This window comes from Anopheles marshallii, chromosome 3 (assembly GCF_943734725.1).
Source record: "Anopheles marshallii chromosome 3, idAnoMarsDA_429_01, whole genome shotgun sequence".
In the NCBI taxonomy this organism is placed as follows: domain Eukaryota; kingdom Metazoa; phylum Arthropoda; class Insecta; order Diptera; family Culicidae; genus Anopheles; species Anopheles marshallii.
This window is the reverse complement of record NC_071327.1, coordinates 39,353,151-39,373,086: the sequence shown is the minus strand read 5'-3', so window position 1 is coordinate 39,373,086 and position 19,936 is coordinate 39,353,151. Positions and strand designations below refer to the sequence as shown.

The window sequence follows — 19,936 nt, the reverse complement described above, 5'->3', positions numbered from 1 at the left end:
GGTGGTGACTGTTTATTGACACCTAGTTGCCTCAGTGCTTGAATCCAGTGTCTCGCGCAATATAAGAATAGTCGTGGAATAAACCAGTACCAATCGATTGCTTAAAGCTATCACATCTGATTCGATCGGTGGTGTTGAAACATAGTGGGTTTGCGAATAATAGTATAGAAAGCCGCATCACCGTTGAATTTCAGTTCGTACGAGTAGTGGTCGAAAATTCTACGATGATCGGAATCAAACAAACACCGTTGGCGTTGACCATCACCATCAGCTGCTGCCTAATAGCTCTTCTCCCTGTGCATATATCGGCGAACGATAATTTACGGGTCGCGTATCAATGGAAAGAAATTGACTTCGAGTTTCCAAATGCCGCCGAGCGCCAGGAAGCGATCGAGACTAAACGTTACGTTCCAGAAAATGTGATACCGGTCGGATTGGAAGTCTACAAGAAACGACTATTTCTGACACTACCTCGATGGAAGGAAGGTATTCCAGCATCCCTTGGATACATCAACCTCAACGGTGAGTTCTTCAAATGCATGCCATTAACAACAAACAATACTGCTTAATGCAGTCAATGAGAGGTGTGCAGTAACACGAGATGCTAGGAGGACAACTATTTAATTAATTTATTCAATTTTTGAATCTACCTTCGAAAGCAACTCATCGTCACTGCATTTGAATCTGAATAGACGGCATTCCATCCCAAGCCGGTTAAAGGCATCTGGGTGTGTGGTAGAGTTCAAGGATGATCGTGTTAGTTGCATTTTCCACTGCACTGACCGAACCCTGACCACGGTCGTGAAATGAGGAAGCCAAATGAACCGACACGATCGGATTATCTTGCCATCGAATTCACACGCCTTTCAATACCAACTGTAAGCGCACGCGCCAACGAATTCATACATCCGCGTACCTTCACGCGCGCGTGCCTCAGTGTTGGGGTATAGAAGCCCTCGAAGGTGCGCTAGATTAAGGTCGAGTCCATGCTTTGAGGCTGGAGGTTAGAGCCCCATTTTGCAGCAGCATTATGCGGTTACACTAGTAGCACAGCATACTCATTATTGTTTCAGCATATTGTGCGCTACTGTTTAGTCACACATCTCGTTTCTGTCGATCGGACTAAAGTTTAGTTCCCCCCCCCCCTCCCCCTCCCCCTGAAAAGATGTCAACTTCGCAAAGGTGGGTTACTCCGCGTAGTTGAGGTTAATTATATGCGCATAACAATTATAAATTTAATTCTTTGGGGACTTTTTGTTTAATCACCTAAACCCGAAATCAAGTTTGCTCTAATGTAAGTGATTCGTTATGTATTATTAATATTGTATTAACAATCATTAGTATGGTAACCATCATAGAGAGACAGACATCGCACATATAATAAAGAGTCGTTAAGATTACAACTATAAAAGCCGGTTTGAGGCTATTAATTACAGTATACTCTACTTCTCCATAAACAAGTTCAAATGTTTAAATCATACCTTCTGACAATTATTCCGCAATGCAAAATCAACAAAGCATCGCGGTAATAATTTACCATAAATCGGCATACTGTGTCACAACACTATGAGTCACATTTGTGCATCCCGCGGTATTTTTGAGAAGCTCAAATTGCAATTTAATTAAAAACACTGCTAGTGCAAACCACAGTCAACCCATGAGTCATGGGAAAATTTGAACAGAGGATCCCGTCGGGTCGGTGGTTTCTACCGGTTTGCCATGTCTTGCCGTAGGCAGACCACTCACACACGGTGAGCGGAATTAATGATTTTTGTCTTTGAACTCAAAATGTGACTGTGACATAGCGTTCATACCGATACGGTGGGTTGACACCAGTTAACACCATCCTAATGCATGAGGCAAAATTACCGATACCGTTGAACCGGTCCACCGCGAGAACGCTCTATTGGCTAACCTTGCGAACTGCAAATAACCGATCATGTTTCTCGATCGATTAACAATCATTTAAGTCTTTGACCATGCACCGGTAGCCGACGCCTTTGCATCGTATCGACCTCAACAGTAATGTACAGAAATGCATATCATGCTTCCAGTGAATGTTACCATTGTCTTATTGGTGTTCCAAGGCTGGGTTTTATAGCACAGTTCGCAGCACCATGGAGGGCGTGGAACTGAATTTTAGCACGCTCCAGTCGGTACCAAATTAACCCATGTCCAATGGTCTTGTTGGCGCGGAACTAGTTTTTCACGGGAACTAGTCGAAGTTGCACGATCGATTCGAATGGTTTCGGCAATTCACACATCATTTATATGTTGATATTGTCCGTGCTATTTGGTTGTTTCGATATAGCAACAACGAAATTTAAATATCATATACAGCCGAACCAATTGGTACAATCCTCAAATTCAGCTCAATAACCACTAGTTTATTAATTGAACTAGTTTGCACTGCTTAATGAGTAATGTGTCTGATTTGAATTATCGACAGCTGAGTAGTCAGTCATGCGTATGAGGGTCGAAATCGTTATACTCTATATTTTAATCGAAACCAAACCACCCTCCCCATAGCACGAACTAACTATTCAGTTACGCCATGTAGGAAGCTCTTTATATCGTAGACATGGCAGAATGCTACGAATAAGACACAACCTCAAAGCTTCTCCGAAGTATTGAATATTTTCATCCATGTTCCAAATGTTACATAATCTATGTATTAATTGAAACAATATCAATATATATGAATTGAACCGGCAGTGGAAAATAAAAACTAATATTTGTTTTATTTCCTTTACAGAAACTACCGCCCAATCGCCTCGACTGCATCCGTACCCAAGTTGGGGTGCGCATAAACGCACGAGCGAAACCGAGGCTCCAGAAATTGTATCTCCCTTTCGGATACGAGCTGACCGCTGCGGACGCCTTTGGGTGCTGGATACTGGAGTTGAAGAGCTGCTTGGTAACACCACCGTCACGAGCCCAACGTCGCTCCTAGTCTACGATCTGCACAACGACAATCTCTTGCGAAGATACAAATTTCCCGCCGATCATCTCAAGGAGAATTCCTTCTACGCCAACATTGCGGTGGAAGACACGGATTGTGACGACACGTTTGCATATGCTGCTGATCTCGGCAGCCCGGGACTGGTAGTATACTCCTGGAAGCAACAGGAATCGTGGCGTGTGAAGCATCACTACTTTCATCCCGATCCGCTCGCTGGTAACTATAACATCACCGGCATTAACTTCCAGTGGGACGACGGGCTATTCGGCATTGCGCTCAAACCACAATCGGACGGCTACGCTACGCTTTACTTCCACCCGCTCAGCTCACTGAATGAGTTTGCCGTGTCAACGAAAGTGCTGCGCAACCAAACGTATGCTACCGACCCGTCCAACTACCATGAGTTTAAGATACTGGGATCTCGCGGCCCTAATGGTCAGGCGGGTGTGGCGTTTGTCGATCAGAAAACGGGTGTACTTTTTTACGCCCTGCCCAACCTAAATGCCGTCACGTGCTGGAAAACGTCCAACCGTGCGTACACAATCAAATCGCTCGGGCGGGTATACATGAGCACCGTCGATATGGTGTTCCCCAACGACGTAAAGGTGGATGACGAAAGTAACCTCTGGGTGCTGTCCGATCGACTCCATCAGTACATGTACGAGTCGCTGAATCGAAACGATATCAACTTCCGTGTTCTTACGGCAACGGTTAAAGACGCAATTCAAAACACGGCTTGTGATACGAATATTAAGCCGTTGCCAGACATTATTACCAATTTGGGTGACATTTTGCGACCCTCGACGAGCACCGTGGCACCCAAGACGGGTTCTAGTGGTGCCGATTCATCGCACTTATCTACCAGCGCGATGATTCTGTTCTCGATGCTTGTCGCCTTGTTGACGGGTTTCTCCTGCTTCAGGATATAGAGACGCAGTGTTCCAATATTATTCTCTCTGTTTGCTGAGCAACCAGAATCAGGGATACATGTTAGATAATGCCACGACGAACGAAGTTGTGTACTTACTATTTCGTCTGTGTAAGAAATAGCAAAATAATAGTGCATCGTGTTACTTGTTTTCCTTTATGTTTTTAATCAGTATTGAAATGAACGGGGATAAAGAGGAATCGTATTGCAATTACAAAATTACAATGAGGGATAGGCATCCGCTCTGCACCAAGTTTACAAACAGCTTCATATAAGAAAGGACAAATTTCGGTCGAATGTTTGCTGTGCTGTATGGCGTTCTTCTGAAAGCTATGTTATACTTTGATTGCTTGAAACCTTCCACGCCAGCTTAATTGATCACCAGAGACACATTTGCTACTATCCAGAGCCATAGCTGTTACAAGATTTTGTTGTGTAACGGTTTGAGTGCAGTCGTGTCATAATTGTTAATTATTAGTCAACGTACCAAAATAAATGTAGAGAAAACAAAAAAAAAACAGTTGTAATAAATTAAATTTCTATTTACATTGGAACATAAAATTATCGCTGTCTGTTCGATAACTATCGCGTCACTTGTTTAAATAATGAATAACAAATCACATAACAAAACAAAGAAAGAAATTTACTCTAAATTTGTGAAAAATTTTTACTTGACCTATATACTAACCAGGTCTTTTTTTGTCATCATTTATATTACTCAAGGCAGTATATGAGCTTATTGTTTCAACGGATACATTTATTTTACCATATCCCTAATCATTTGTTATACCATAGGTGACACGCTACGCAAATGGATAGTGTTGAATGAATAAATCTTTTACCGCCTATCGCCATACACTTAACAAATGAAAACATCATTAACATACTTTGTCTTGCTTAGCGTGGCACAATCTCGTAGGTGTATATATATCCTTATGCATATCTACTATACATAATCGCTATATATACAACCTATGCAGCCGTCGATTGCAATCGGAAACGATAAATATGCACACTAAAAACTTACGTCGAAAATTGCTTCTCACACTAGTATTGGTTGCTTATCGTTCAATAGAGTTCTATCAGTGAATATGCCTCTACAATAACACTTGTGGTATATATGCTCCACTAGTTAGCACTAGGTTCAATTGCTTGTTCACCGTTGTTGTTTGTTTTTTCCACCAATTTACTGCCACCGAGGATATGGTGGCTATTTTGCTCGCGAAAACATCGAAACATAATGTAAAACTCCTGTTTTATAGTGGGTGCGCTTCAGAAACTGGCATCTATTCAAATACGTGCTACGGTTAGATGTTGTTTAAGCTACACATTACGTACTTCACAAATACATGGATCCATAGCTGATATAGTGCATAATGTTAGGCATAATTAAGAATCTTGAACAGGCTTTCTTGCTTGTTTTTTTTTTGTATATTTTTGTTCACTAATATTACACATTAACAATTGCTTTGTACAGTTAAAGCATTGGAAAAGAAAATACATCCGAACAGTACAGCCCACATCACACAGGTGAAATAATATTATCAATCGATGCTTAATTTGTAACAACCATTCCAATCCCGAAACAAACAGGGAAACAATAGCTTAGGTTAGGTGGTGAAATTTAAAGAAAACTTAACTTGAACTGTTAATCAAGCATTGAGAGCAGACTGGAGTGTGTGTATTGGATGATCTCTATTGTAAATTAATGCGCGATGTGATGAACTGGTCATAACAAACTCATACTTGCACCACAAAAGTAATGATAAATTAATTCAGAACCAATGTTCTTCCTACAGTGGAAATGTTCACAGGCTAACCCTCAATTAGTTTTTTCTCCGATAAGCATATCAAAGCCGCAAATTAAAATCAAAACCATTAAACAGACGACCACAACTGACGATCACCCGAACGAAAGATAAATTAAATTCCAACCAACAGCTAACATACATCAAAGAAGGTTTAGGCAAAACTCATAAGAAAAGGATATGCTTACGGCTAGTAATGGGAAGTTTATCGGGTAACCTGCTGGTGCTATACACACCGCCAAAACATACGGTTCAAACCGTACCATTTTTTTCATATTACTCACTGAGAATGGAAATAGAAAATAGAGAAAAGGAAAACAGATAAAGAGAACATACACGAGATATCGATGGATGGAGAGAGATATAGAGAGAGAAAGAGAGAAAGGAAGAGAGTTAGACATATAGATCAATAGACTACCCCCAAATACAGAATATATGAGGCAACTCTAGTATTCAGCATTCCAATTGCCGATCACGAACAGGGGATGGAAAGTCCAACAGTTCCAATATGCAGATATTGAGTGTATAAAACCGAAAAAAAATATTGCAAGTACTGACAACTTCACTAAAATTGTTTTCCACGAATGTTCAACAGGTAAACGTTCATGAACGTCTATCAACATTATGACGAGACGAGCAAAACAGCAATGGAGGATGGCTTATGGAAGGCAACGAGAAGCAAAATAACTTAAAATCTCAAACAAAAAAAAAGCTTCAGACAAACACGACCACAGTATTACAGCTATTGCATACAGAATGAAAACATTTCGTTTGTTCAAAAACTCATCCATCAATCATCCTTCATTACAAGGCCACATCTATTGATTTATTGAAGCTTGTTACTATTTTCATCTAGCATTATCTTAACGGAATACCACACCATACACCCTCATTACCACGCGACGTATCACCATTCACCATCCTTGTGTTCCCGTACGATAATTAAGGCTAAGAAACAGGGTAAAAGAGGAACTGTGAAATTGTACCGACAATTTCGCCTGCCCGCGATGCTGAAAGTACCGCACACTCGGCGAAACTTTGTTCACATCGTTCTTCGGCAAGGGACTTTCCACTCAACAAAATTGATGTGACAAACGGTCAGATTTCGTTGGAAGATACTGAAAGCTCCGACCAATGTCGCCGACCCTTGATGAAACTTGGTGGAAACAATGCAGCCAACCATTCAAAGGGTGGGAACAGAACAATGTCCATCCAACATCAACTTTGTGATTGCCAGGAGCACGGCAATCACCTGCTCGATCACGGACCGATTGGAGTTCGGGCAATGGATTTGGATTAGAATAACATACAGACAGGAAGGAATACAAAGAGTGAAGGTAAAGCCGTTAACTAATCGGGTTAACCAGGACGAAATGGACCCACGACCCATCGAAACTGTTTACTATTTACTACCATATGGCTTTCTCTCTCCTCTACTTGGTTGTACGTACGGCTTGTTCGGTTACAATCGTCGAGTAATGCACTATAAAATGGAGCCCGACAAATGTCTGTCTGTCGTGATATGATGGTACTGCACCGTGTGGACGCGTACTGTAAATATGGAAGTAAACTTGGGAGGACAGTAGTAATCGCATCAGTGTATTGTAATGCTTATTTCCGCCATTCTTATACTTAACTGTACATTACACATTGCGGTGCGATGGTGTAGTCCAAACAAACAAAAAATGAATTGGGATAAAATTAATAATTCGATATAAAAATATATACATTTAAACATTGTGAGAGTAGGAAACATTCTACAACGATGAGAAAATAAGCAACACTCGTAGTCAAAATTTCACAATCCTCGCTAACACATTCACGCCTGATATAAACCCAAGATCTAGACAAAAATAAACTAAATGCAGCCCTCTTTACTACCAATTCACAAAGTAAAACAGTACCTATTCTAATGTTAAATCGTACATTGCAAAACAAGGTGTATTCGTTAGTCACTTTCATTGAAAAAAAATCATATAAACTATAAACCTAGAAAACACGGTGAAGGTGATAAAAAAAAACTAAATGAAAAACTTATCAACTTCGGCGTAAAAAAGAACGCATAGCGCAAAAACCAATCGAAAAAAGGACAGATTGTCCAGTTTTATGCACCACCAAATTAACTAAACAGTCATGCCTGTTTAGTAAAAAAAAGGCACAAGGTTCATATGAATAGAGAAAAAATACTGCACATTGATCTCACCAATGTGGAATAAATCCAATTTTAAATATTTTACATTCATGCTAAACAAATAGCATTACAAGACTCACAAAGCAATTTCCGTTCCAGTTTTGTTTAATGAAACAAAACGTGAATTTTCATTCACATGAAAATAGTAATGTATACTTCACACTATTTTTGTACAAGCAAATAAAATAAAAGGACTTACAAAAGTCTACTGTTATTTTTTTAATTACTGAAAAACTAACCTGGAAAAGTTTCCATTCGTCATTGTTCAAAGAAAATTATAGATAATTCAAGCGTACCTTTTAACCACCATTTCGTAAGTGTTAGGATGTTTTGGATTGGCAGCAACAATGCCACAATATTATCAGGCACTACAGGCATACATTATTGCTAGAATGAATTCTATACGCATCACTAGAAATCTATTCTAGTCCTGTTTTAAAGCATATCATAATGCAGCTAAGTGTTATGAATGATGGTTGCGCTTCGGTGTCTTATTCATATAGCGAAGAGAGTTTAGTATTATTTATACCGTCATTGTGTAAAAAGGCTAATGTAGTTAGTTTGAATATCAAAATTTTAACTCTACACCAACAGCAACAAACGATGAGCTAATTACCACTACGAATGCTAAATCAGCTGCCATGGCATTGTAACTTTTCTTACGATGTATGTAGTTACATTTTCAGGATTGCTGTCTCGATTCAAACACCATAAAGAAAATCAAATAATCAAAAAGGACAAGTTAAACATCGGCTACAAGGAACAATTAACCCAAACACTGGTCAAAGCTCCTTGTTTTAATCACTGGCATTATGCTTCAGACGTAATGATTGTTTTATCCAAAATATTTGACGATGTATCTTTTGTGAAATTTGCTTATCTTTGTTTTTTTTTTTTGCTTTTTTGTGATTACGAACACTTATACAAAGCTTAATGAAAGATTATTCTCCATGACAATGTTATGCCAAAGAATGTTTCGGTTGCACATAACATACTTTGCCTTGACCCTAAGCTGTCGGATGTTAAGTGCTCTACTTTAGTGTGTATTATTATTTTTTCGATTTAAACATCACATGTTTGAGCATTGCACACAGTTCCAGCATGTCATTGTCCCGTATTCTTTTCTTAACTTTTCCTTCATGGCTGCGTAATGCCACTTCCTTACCTTTCCGTTTTGATAGTTTAGGATTACTATATAAATTATTGCCTTAAAAATTGTTCACATGCGGAACTTTTTTTTGTTTTTTTGCTTTCTTCCATTTTTGTACATTTTACAACTACAGAAATGAATTAAAAACCACATACCGCTGCTATTATCTTGATGATGAAAACCTGGTCAATGCTCACAACCAAATAGTTCATACTCCATAAACGCCTTTTCGATTAGTAGAACATTGTCAATTGCAAAATCATGTGTACAGGTGTTGCTTTCTGAAAAAATCGAAAATAACGAATAAAACACTATTAATCGCTGTTCGCTTGTAAACGATAGTAGACAGTTTTACTTACAAGCTCCTCCTATCTCAAACATGTACAACATTGAAGTCTTTCGTCAGCCCAAGCCGAACTTCGAACTTATGCGTAACGCGATCAATGCAAACACGGTAACATCTGCTTGATCACTCGCTTATGGATAGATTATTGATAATGGAAGCCGTTGCAGTAATGGTGGTAAAGCGGCAGATGTCACCGCCGTTACTAGCGGACGAGGTGGCGTTACTGAAAGTTGTGATAGCAGCGATGGATGAGTCAATCACCGGAATCGTGGGGGCATCATCGGTAGCATCGGTGCGCCGGGAAAAACTACACCCATGCCCGGTACAGTTGGAATTTGCGTTATTAATCCACCTAATGTACGTAGAAAAAACAACGGAAAGAAGCAAACGCAAAACAGTGCACTGTATTAGAAATGGTTCATCGAAGCACCTTTCCTTTCCATTAAACGTAAAACTAGATTATTTGATTTTGGGGATTTCATTCATTTGTATTTATTCCGAACCAAAACGACGCTGCTAATGGTGATGGTGATGATTGTGGTTTGTGAAAGTAGTAGCAGTAGTAGCATAAATATTAGTAGTAGCAATTATATCAATAGTAGCAGTAATAAAAGTAAGTGAACGTTATTACAAAACATCAAATCATCAAAATTATAACTATATATTCAAAACAGCAACGACAACGTGTAGTAAAGTAGTGATACAGAACATAGATACTTATAACAATTGGTATTGCTTATCTGCTCGAGTTGTTATTGTTTACCACTGCCAGATCGTATGTATTTCCAACCGCAATAAGTCTAAATGCGACCATTTTGAGCGATGTAGACATAGAACTGTACATTTTAATAGTGATGACGGACTTTGGTAGCTTTTATTACGACTCTTCTCAAATCTTTGTTTAAGTACCCTACAAGTACGGAAGCAAAATTATTGACACGAAACTACAATGATGACACAGAAAAATTATTTATGAACATTAGGTTAGAACATATGCGTAGAAGGATAAGAAACTTTGCAAATTCACTACGGTTAGGTGTTACTACATTACACACACACACACACAAATAGCTAAGTGTCTACACAATTCACATAAATGGGTTTGTTAGGTGATAAAAAACTACAATCCGAAAAACAAAACTGAAATAACGATAAAATTCTGCATATAACAAACTGCACAGGGCATATTTAAGATGTAGAAAAAGTGGGAAAAAATATATGTAAAATGTTAGTGATTGTCCGTCAAAGATAGTTCACCGTTACGACACGTGTACACTTTCGCATAAACAGCATATTTGCAACAGCTCTAAGCATAGGCAAGCTTCTAGAAATAATGCCACAAAACTAACACACTTAACACATAATTTTTTCGACAATAGAGGAACCAAACCTAGGACACTCGCACACACTCAAACACACTCACACATACACACAAGTTACTGGCAGAAGGGGTAGTAGAATACACATTTAAGTGAGTTAGTAGTATTTTATAGGCTTATCTTAGACACGGGGAAGAGTGGTAACAGGTATGAAACTATCATCCATCCCTTTATTATATTTTATTTCATTTTTCATTTCTCGATTGTACTGCACTGGTGTCCTGGAAAAGAAAAAGAGACAACAACAGGAGTCGGCACTGTGGATGATTTTTCACCAACCCAACATCGTTAGCTATCCCATATCCAATATATGGTTCTCTTCGAAAACGGCTTTGGCATATAATGTGTTTTTGCTTATTTGTTACGAATCATCCCATTTCCAATTAGAAGTACTCCAATCATCAACATCAGCCATATGACGGCGGTACACATTACTAGTAGCAATGAATTAATAGGCAAAACCAGGATACATCATGCAAAACACGCTTTTAATGTAAAAACATCTAATGTGGATTAGAAATAAAACCGACAAAACAAATGTATTGCTAGTAAGTTCAGTTTAAGCGGTTTGATTACGTTTGTCCTCATTGACTAAATCCAGCAACAGGTATCATATTTCTACTCGATAAACTTTAATTTGAATATTGACTCATCTATTGATTGATTACCTTTGGATAATTACATTTATAGTTATCTTATTCTACATGTTAATAGTATTATTTAATCACATTTCCTATTGTTCCACATTATCACCACCGCTTAAACAATAAAAGTTACACCTCACGTTTTCTACTTTTACAAACGATTTGTTTTGCATGTTAAAATTTCATTATTTAGAACTTATCAACATATTTTAAGTAGAAACGATTGTTCTTTCCTTAAAGAACAATTTTGTTTTACGAATTTTTACATATGTAACATGCACAGTGATTTGAAAATTGATTATACACTAATCAGGCGCAAAACTAGTACAACTTAATACTAGTTATCGTAAGCATTACAAAACTGATAGGGCACACATGGAACGCATGGAATGTACAGAATCTAGATAATGTCTACATAAACCCGAGTTTAATGTAACTATAAAAATAATTTTAAAAAAATACTCACCATTAAACAAAAACGAATAAAATGAAAATAAGCTTAAAGCAAAATAAAGCTTGCCGGAACGCCAATCTACATAATACTATGTGATTTTTCGTTCATAAAAATGTTATCAAGCCATTTGGAATTATTCGGAATGTTGCTCTAGTCTGTCATTTCTCTTCTGTGTTTTTTCGGTTACATTAGAACAATAAATATGAAGCATGAAACTAAATAATATGCTAAGATAAAAGGTATCAGTGCAACTCTATTGCATTCTGTGTTAGCGTTGTACTGTTACGAACAATTGAAACCGACTTTAACAAATCTGGCTTAATCTGTTCCAACATATCGAGTCTTGTAAATAACATCTTAAGGTATGGTAATGTAAATGATACACGTTCCCAATTAAGCAGGGTAAGTAAGTAAGAGTATTAAGTAAGGGTAATTAAGAACGAAAAACACACATTTCTTCCCTAATAATGTTCTGTAATCTTTTAGGTGGCGCATAACCGATTATATTTCATAATTGTCAAATTGATTGAAAAATACAATTTCCACTAGAATTATCGATCACTGCAACGAAAAGCAGCTGAAGCATCTCATTTGTTCTGCAAGCTTACGCATACTAAACTTTATTTAACTGGAAAACTTGCAAAAAAACACTTAAATGCACACACGAAAGAAAACCATCAATTTTATCAAATTTAAATTAATCAATACATTCACACACAAAAGGAAGGAAGTAGTGTTTCCAAACAAGTGACAATGATAATGATATATAGCTAACATTAGTGTGAACAGAATTAATATTACAGTCTATATGAGTATAGGTATGTGCCTCGCTATTATACCTTGGGCGGACACAGTTTGCGCACGAGGAAATCTCGAGTGCGTCGAACTCGAATTTGTGAGACGTCATTGCACTGTAGAAAATACGGGATACAATAAGATAGCAGAAGGAGATGACACCAATCAACAAGGCATGATATTGATTTTCATCGTTAGGACAAGTTACAATAGAATTAGGGTAGAACGATTGTTCAACGAGGATTTCAAATTTGTAACCAACGACAAGTTTCTGGAACCGAATAGAGAGGATCGGAGTTATTGGTATGCTCTTTCATGTCTTTGACATATCGATCAGTTGGTGCGGGTCTTGCATTTAACTATTTCCAGATGGAACAAAATTTGAGTGGTAGAATTTTGTATGAAATCATTTTAAAGCATGAAAAATAAACAAAACAAACATAACTTTCAATGATACATGCTACCTGTGAAGAGTTAAACTTTTCATGTATTTTAAATGTATGAAAAAAAACTCAATTCTTACGGCTTTGTGTGTATCGATACGATGTCTGACACATACACTTAGAGAACAACAATCCGCTAATTTAACTGCAGAAAATAATTCATTTAGCATACGCAGGCAACTTAAGTGAAATCGTGTGCAATCATCTTATTATCTTGTATATGGATTCTGTAGTGTAAAACACATTTTCAAATGAATATTTCTAACACGTACCAATTTGGAATGGATTGTTTGTTTGTTTGTTTATCTTTTCCAGCCACGGAGAAATTCCCGATTGTTACTAGTTATTCTTTCTTCAGTTCGGTGAATACTGACTGTTTATTTTACTGTAAGTCAATCAATCTATTTAGATCATTTTATTTGAAATTCTGCAGTGTATAAGTGTGTATAAAACATACAATATCTTTCACGTGTTTTTTTGTTGTTCATTCTTTTTAAAAAGCTGTTTTGTAAAATTTGAAAATGTGTTCTGAAGCCACAATAAAAAAAACCTTAACTAACTGTATCCTTTATCATTGAACATCTTTTTTGCAGCGCTCAATTACATATTGTACAATGTCATGTAATTTAAAGCAATCATTTTGCTCTTTCTGCAAGTATAATATTGATTTCAAGATCGAACATCATTTGAACACATGGCGAACAGCCCCAGAACTCAAGCAAATGAAAAAAATAGGTACCAATAGCTACGCAAATTAAGCCAATATGTAGCCACAAAGTAGATCTACAATTGTGTCCAATAACATAGAAATATCGCAAGTGTTTAGTGATTAAGACGTGAATATATAATGATATGATTTTATACGATATTAAATATATCATCATTTGAACCCATTTGCTGTAATACAGTTGATAGTTGAACGTAAAACTTTACTACAAACTCTTACTGCATTTAAGCTTCGTTTGGAGATCTTCAAATAAAAACAAGCTTTGCTATATTCAACTTGAATCCAAGAGTCATTCTACTGCCACAGAGGATACATCACTTACGCATTCATGCATGAATTTATGATGCCAATATGTTTGAAACTGTTTGGTTAGTCACTCTATTTAAAAAAAAAAACTTGACAGTTTTACTCTCAACTTAACACGATATGGAATTTATTTATCGTACATCTTTTAATCATAGTATTTCATAACAGAATGTTAGTTTGCCAAATTCTAACTATTGATTACCCAAAGAAACTCCTGCCCAGAGTTCCTAGAGCTCCTGCCAATGGAGTGTTTTTTCTGCTTGGTGTAACGACCTAATGGGTCATACATGTCTGTCATAAATGGCTTAGTAGGAGTCATAACTCATTTTACCACGTAGCCTATTAATCAATCCATGCTACAGGGAACAAAAAGATGATATTTGCTATCGGTCCTGTTTGAGAGACCGCTAACACATGTCTATGCAGCGATAATAAAAAGCAGGTGTCTAAGAAAAAATCGGAATACACACTAAATGTTGAAATGTGAATGTGTGCACACTAGGCCCTGTTATTCAAATGAATGTTAAAATAATATCGAATAAAGAGATTTTTCGATTAATCGATTCGCTATTTCGAGTTTGATCCATTGAACGATGCAGTACTAGTTAAAAATATATATTTAAGTTGGGTAAATATTAATAAACCAACGAATTTATTTTTATATGCTGTTGATTTTTACTCGTTTTATCCAATACAAATATAAATCCCTGTACAAATGTAAATCCCGTCCCCAATAGGATTCCAATCCATTATTAATTCGAATTCGTACCCCCATGGTAGTGAACACAATTGTTTATGATTGTATAACGATATTTCCTGATAAGTATGTTTGAATCATCTTATATCTTAATCTTATACTTAAGTTTGTGTTTTACAGTACAAAACCCAGCACAAGCTTCTATAAGTAAACAGTATGTGTCATTCTAATTTGTATATTGGTCGACTTAAGCTGTATAATGTAAAATTGCATTATATATGTCATTTTATATAAGGAGCCAAATTCGAAAACGATTGCTAAAGTATCGAGTGTGTGAGCATATCGCTCTGGATGTTTTCACTTATGTGTGGATTCATTCAATATTAGTGGGTGTTTGACGACTGTAATTTATACACAATTATCATTCTATCCGCAAGTGCTTCATTCTTCTACCTAACGAATAAGTTGTATTCGTTGAGTTTGCATTGCTTTGTTGGCAATCATATTCTCAACATTTTAACCCTTGTGTCAAATCTGAGCAGAATAATCTGAAGCCAGCAAATCTGTCCATACAAAGAGCACACAGTATAGAAAAGTTTACTGTGCTACTAACATGGGTAATGATCACTTTCGATAATATTGATTGTACCTACCTGGACCAAGACCCATTTGAGGGGGACCAGGGCGAAGCATATTTCCCCCTAATAACGCCAAATTGCCACCTCCAGGTGGACCGAGCGCCAATCCTTGACGCATCATTGGAGGCATTAGCGGGACAGGACCTCCGAGTGATACTGGAACCTAAAAAAGTAGAGAAGAAACGAAAAAATTGGTAATAATCCGTAAAATATATTTTTATTAAATACCGTATCACCTATGTACAAGAATTTTAGTTATAGCTATACTTAACCGTAACCTCACAAAACACTAGCATGTGGTCTCACACGCTCAAAACAAACACACACATTTCTGAAATACACACTTACACACCGTAATCCATATCGTTCAAAAAGATACACATCCCAGTGCGCAAAATATGACCAATTATTTAAATACTTACTTACTTTTACCAAATCTATACGAAAGCAATTGTACCTACAGCATAACTAGAACTACTACAATAACTATTAAACTGACCATTCCTAGTTGCATTCCTGGTCTGCTGGCGGCAGCTGCTGCAGCATTCGCAGCAGCTGCGTTTGCTGCCTGAAATCGTTGAATCATAGCTGCACGATTCAATTCCTCGATCTGTTTCTGATGATTGGCCGCAGCGGCATGAGCATGCGCTATCACTGCGGCTTGCTGAAAAGCGCATAAAAAATAAGTCACAATTCCGAAATGAATTTCATTTACAGTAAATCAAACAGGGACAGAAAGGGTACCGAACCGAAGAGGAAAGGGCATTGTAAAGGAAAACTACAATTGTGGAGCAAGCGTTACATTAGGAATACCGTAAACGTTGTAGTAGTTTTCATCAGGGACTGAGTAATTTTCATCTTGTCAAGTTTCATTCTTCTGTTACGTGTTACGTAGACAGCAGAAATGTAATACGTGGCAAATTTGTTATACAATTTGTAATGATAAGTTTGATACTTCCTAACAATATCTCTGTACCAGTTTACAAGTTCAAATGAGTTATACACAAAATATATCTCTTTTCTCAATTGTTTCAATTGTTTCAAAGATCATCCAAACGATTTCCAGTAAATATTTTTAACATAACGATCATTAATTATACCTTTTGACTCTTCATCAAACAGAATGGCTAGGGTGGTATTGCAGCGAATAAAAAAAGGTATTTCTGTGTCATCAAAAAATGTTTGCATAGGTCAGGCTTTTTGCAAATGAAATTTAAACCCAGTTGTGCTTGTAACGAAATTGTGCAAAACTTTGTGTTTTTTTGGCATAAAAATCACCTCCCCCAAACACCACGAAACTTGATATTTTTTACCTTTAAATGAACAGCAAAAATTCGTTTGCCAGCATGAACAAGATTTACCAAACGTAGAATAGAAAATTCAGGCAAGTCAAACACCAACACAAAAGTCAAACTGTGCACAATACTAAGTAAATAGATGAAAATAGAAACAAACAGATTAATACCCGCACACCCATGCATACACGTCCTGTATGAGAAGTGGTAACCTTAACTCAACTAAAAACAATTCTACTTTCATACTCAGAACCCAATACACTAACGCATCAAACCAAACGGTACCGATAGTACACCCATATTACAGAATACTGTGCTTTACCATCTCTGGTAAGAACACATCTAAATGTAAGTAAGCTAAGTATAAAAATCAAGAGACTTTTTAAGAGACGAAACTTTTTATATTTAAACTACCCTTGAATGTGCTCATTTAGAGGAACTAAGTACGACGACATCGTAAAAAAATTTTCAACAACCATTCTTTAAACGGTGTTTATCGAAATTATTAGTAAAAGCCTTTTAAATCCATAACGGGTACACTAAATGCTACAAAATTCAACATTGACTAAACATCACATCGGCAAGTCGTGCAACTGAGGCACATTAAAATAGAAACAAATTTGCTCACGCACCATATCTCAACGATGAAGAAAAGCTACTCAGTAAGTTTGGATAGGGAAAATGACATAACAGGACTTTGGATAGATGTGTGAAGAGATGGTACATTAAGCCAAACAGGTAAAGGGACTTACTTCATGCGGCGACATCATCCGATTGTCTTTCATCACGGCAGTCGTTTGTGTATTGGAAACAATCGATGCGGTGCCAGCTGCAGATGAAAATGGCGACAATTGCTGAAGCTGTGCTTGTTGTTGCTGATGCTGTTGTTGCTGTTGTTGCTGCTGCTGTTGCTGGTGTTGCTGGTGCTGCTTCAGTTGCGCTTGAGCCTGCGCCTGTGCCTGTAGCTGCTGTTGGGCCGCTGCAACGGCAGCCGCCACCTGTGCCTGTTGCTTTTCTTGCTGTTTTTGCTGCAGCATTTGCTGAGTAGCTTGCTGAATTTGCTTCTGATACTGAGGCTTCCGGGCTCGCAACTCTTCCAAACTAAGATCCTCCGGCGGATGTACAATCTTGGACGTTGCGGTGCCCGAGTTTGGTATTACTGTTGAAGATGCGGCCTTTGTAGCATCACCACCACCCAACCCATTATTGCTGCTATTGCTTGCGGCCGCCGCGGAAATAGCACTATTGGTAGTAGGCGGAGCACTTATCGTGGCTGAACTGTAAGCTGGAAACGTCGGCTTCGATGTGGTCGGCACGGTAGCAGCACTCGCGGCTGCAGCCGCTGGAAACAGGGGCCGTGGAGCAGTGGCCATCATCGTGGGCATCATTTGCATTCCAGGTGGTACCATGTATGGATTCATGCCTCCCATCGCACTCATCATTGGATTAATTCCGTAAGCGGCCTGCATATGCGGAGGCATCATATTCTGGATCTGCATCATTCCCTGTGGCACAGACGCTGAAAACAGTTAAGATACCAGATTAATAACACTAGTCCATTCCCAATACCGTACAGATAACTCAACTTACCCTCGGGTTGTTTCATTTTCTTGTGCGCTGGTTCCTCTTCTTCCGACTCTGACCGATTCCCGTTCTTCTGCTTTTCATGATCACGGATATCCTCCGGAGGGATTCCTTCCATGCCATAAATTTCGATCACTATGTTCGACCGATTGGGAAGCGAATTTGGAACCTTGTCAATTGATTCCTTATGCACCTGCATGCAGTGGATCGAAAGTCCCGGACCTGTGTAAAGCTTTTTGTGGCAAATGTGACATTTAAAATGCTTTGCCTTTTGATGCTGCACTAGAATCTTTTCATCGTCGAACTCTCTGTTGCAGTACCTGTACAGAGTTAAGGTGCCGGAAGGCGTAAACCATCGCTAAGGAAAATACAACGTTATGTAATAAAAAAAAAGAAGTAAACTACGAAAGTCTACAGCTGCCGCTATTTAGAACATTGGCATGACACTCCGAATGCACACAATCCGTCCAATGACGCTATCACTGCTACACCAACGACAACCGGATATAGTGTAATGTAAATATTTTATAAAAGGATACCAACACCAGGGCTTTGATGCCTTCTTCTTCTTGCGACCCATTTCTATGGAAAATGTGTTTTGCGGTGAAGTATTCAAATACTACCGAACAAAATTAGCTCTGTGGCACAGGTTTAATTTTTCAACTTTTAATCGCACCCTTCCTTCCGCTCTTTTGACGTCGCTTAAGACTATCTATTGCTTGTTCAGATGGCACACGATACCGCGCCGTGCAGGCCAAACCAACACGTATTTTACTTGAATTGTTTGATTTTTGGTGAGCTCGTGAAAAAAACATGCGTTTTTTTACATTTTGGCTGCTAGAGGTGCATTTAACTAGACCAGTTTTTTAACTTTTCACGGAGCGCTTGCGAATTTTTCGCTGTCACGAATTATCGCCTGACGAGAAAGGTGGACAGCACGATAGCTCTCACCACTACACAGACACACCACTTTGACAGTCTCGAGCAAATAAGGTTAGCTCATGCTGAACGTTTCGTTCAATTTGGCAACTTCAAAAAGTGATCCCCACGAATGCGCGTTTTTCAGGCCCTAGAATAATAGTATCACACTAATTGTATGCATTTCATCAATACGAACCTTTTGGATTCGTCCATAAAAGCATCCAGACAATACTGATAACATACAGCGCAAAATGTTTTGCGTTGGATGTTTCTTCGTTGAAAAAATATGCTTTCGTCAAAAAATGTACTGTCATACTGTTTCCCAGTGAAAATACTATACAATTTTGAATCAAAAGTTCTATTTGAATCTCGTAAATTTTGGTTAGATCGTTAATTATCCGTTAATTTTAGCTTTATTAATTCATTGTCCGTAAGAAACAAACGAAACTGTTTATTTTACTTCAATGCAAGATTTATCGAGTAGCAAAATGATTATCCGTCTCAGGAGAAGGCAAAAAAATATATATAACGCGTACGCGGTGAAGCCTTAAAGAATCCGTACACCACCGATCCCACGATAGAAAATATTAAAAGTATGTAGCTTAAAATACTTAAATAAATACTTTGTACTAGTAAATAGTGCTACAATCTGAAATCAAAGCTATTTC

General features: G+C 37.9%; 2 protein-coding genes across 2 annotated transcripts; one reads left to right on the top strand and one right to left on the bottom strand.

The window, feature by feature from the left end:
• The first annotated feature begins 224 nt into the window (after nt 1-224).
• On the top strand, nt 225-3,891 carry LOC128714391 (protein yellow). The gene is made up of 2 exons (XM_053809265.1): nt 225-522; nt 2,756-3,891. The coding sequence occupies exons 1-2, from the start codon at nt 225-227 to the stop codon at nt 3,889-3,891; spliced, it is 1,434 nt and encodes a 477-aa protein (XP_053665240.1).
• Nucleotides 3,892-9,642: 5,751 nt separating this feature from the next.
• Nucleotides 9,643-18,927, bottom strand: LOC128711503 (BUB3-interacting and GLEBS motif-containing protein ZNF207). The gene is made up of 6 exons (XM_053806383.1): nt 18,887-18,927; nt 18,354-18,667; nt 17,516-18,282; nt 15,968-16,132; nt 15,484-15,631; nt 9,643-9,737 (listed from the first exon to the last, which is right to left on the bottom strand). The coding sequence occupies exons 1-6, from the start codon at nt 18,925-18,927 to the stop codon at nt 9,643-9,645; spliced, it is 1,530 nt and encodes a 509-aa protein (XP_053662358.1).
• Between the last annotated feature and the right edge of the window lie 1,009 nt (nt 18,928-19,936).

Excerpts from the sequence above, each read along its gene's own strand:
- LOC128714391 (XM_053809265.1), top strand. The coding sequence starts at position 225 with ATGATCGGAATCAAACAAACACCGTTGGCGTTGACCATCACCATCAGC. Across the intron at positions 523-2,755 it reads TGGATACATCAACCTCAACG|AAACTACCGCCCAATCGCCT; the intron begins GTGAGTTCTTCA and ends TTTCCTTTACAG.
- LOC128711503 (XM_053806383.1), bottom strand. The coding sequence starts at position 18,927 with ATGGGTCGCAAGAAGAAGAAGGCATCAAAGCCCTGGTGTTG. Across the intron at positions 16,133-17,515 it reads GGATGATGTCGCCGCATGAA|CAAGCCGCAGTGATAGCGCA; the intron begins GTAAGTCCCTTT and ends TGCGCTTTTCAG. Across the intron at positions 15,632-15,967 it reads CAGGAATGCAACTAGGAATG|GTTCCAGTATCACTCGGAGG; the intron begins GTCAGTTTAATA and ends CTACTTTTTTAG.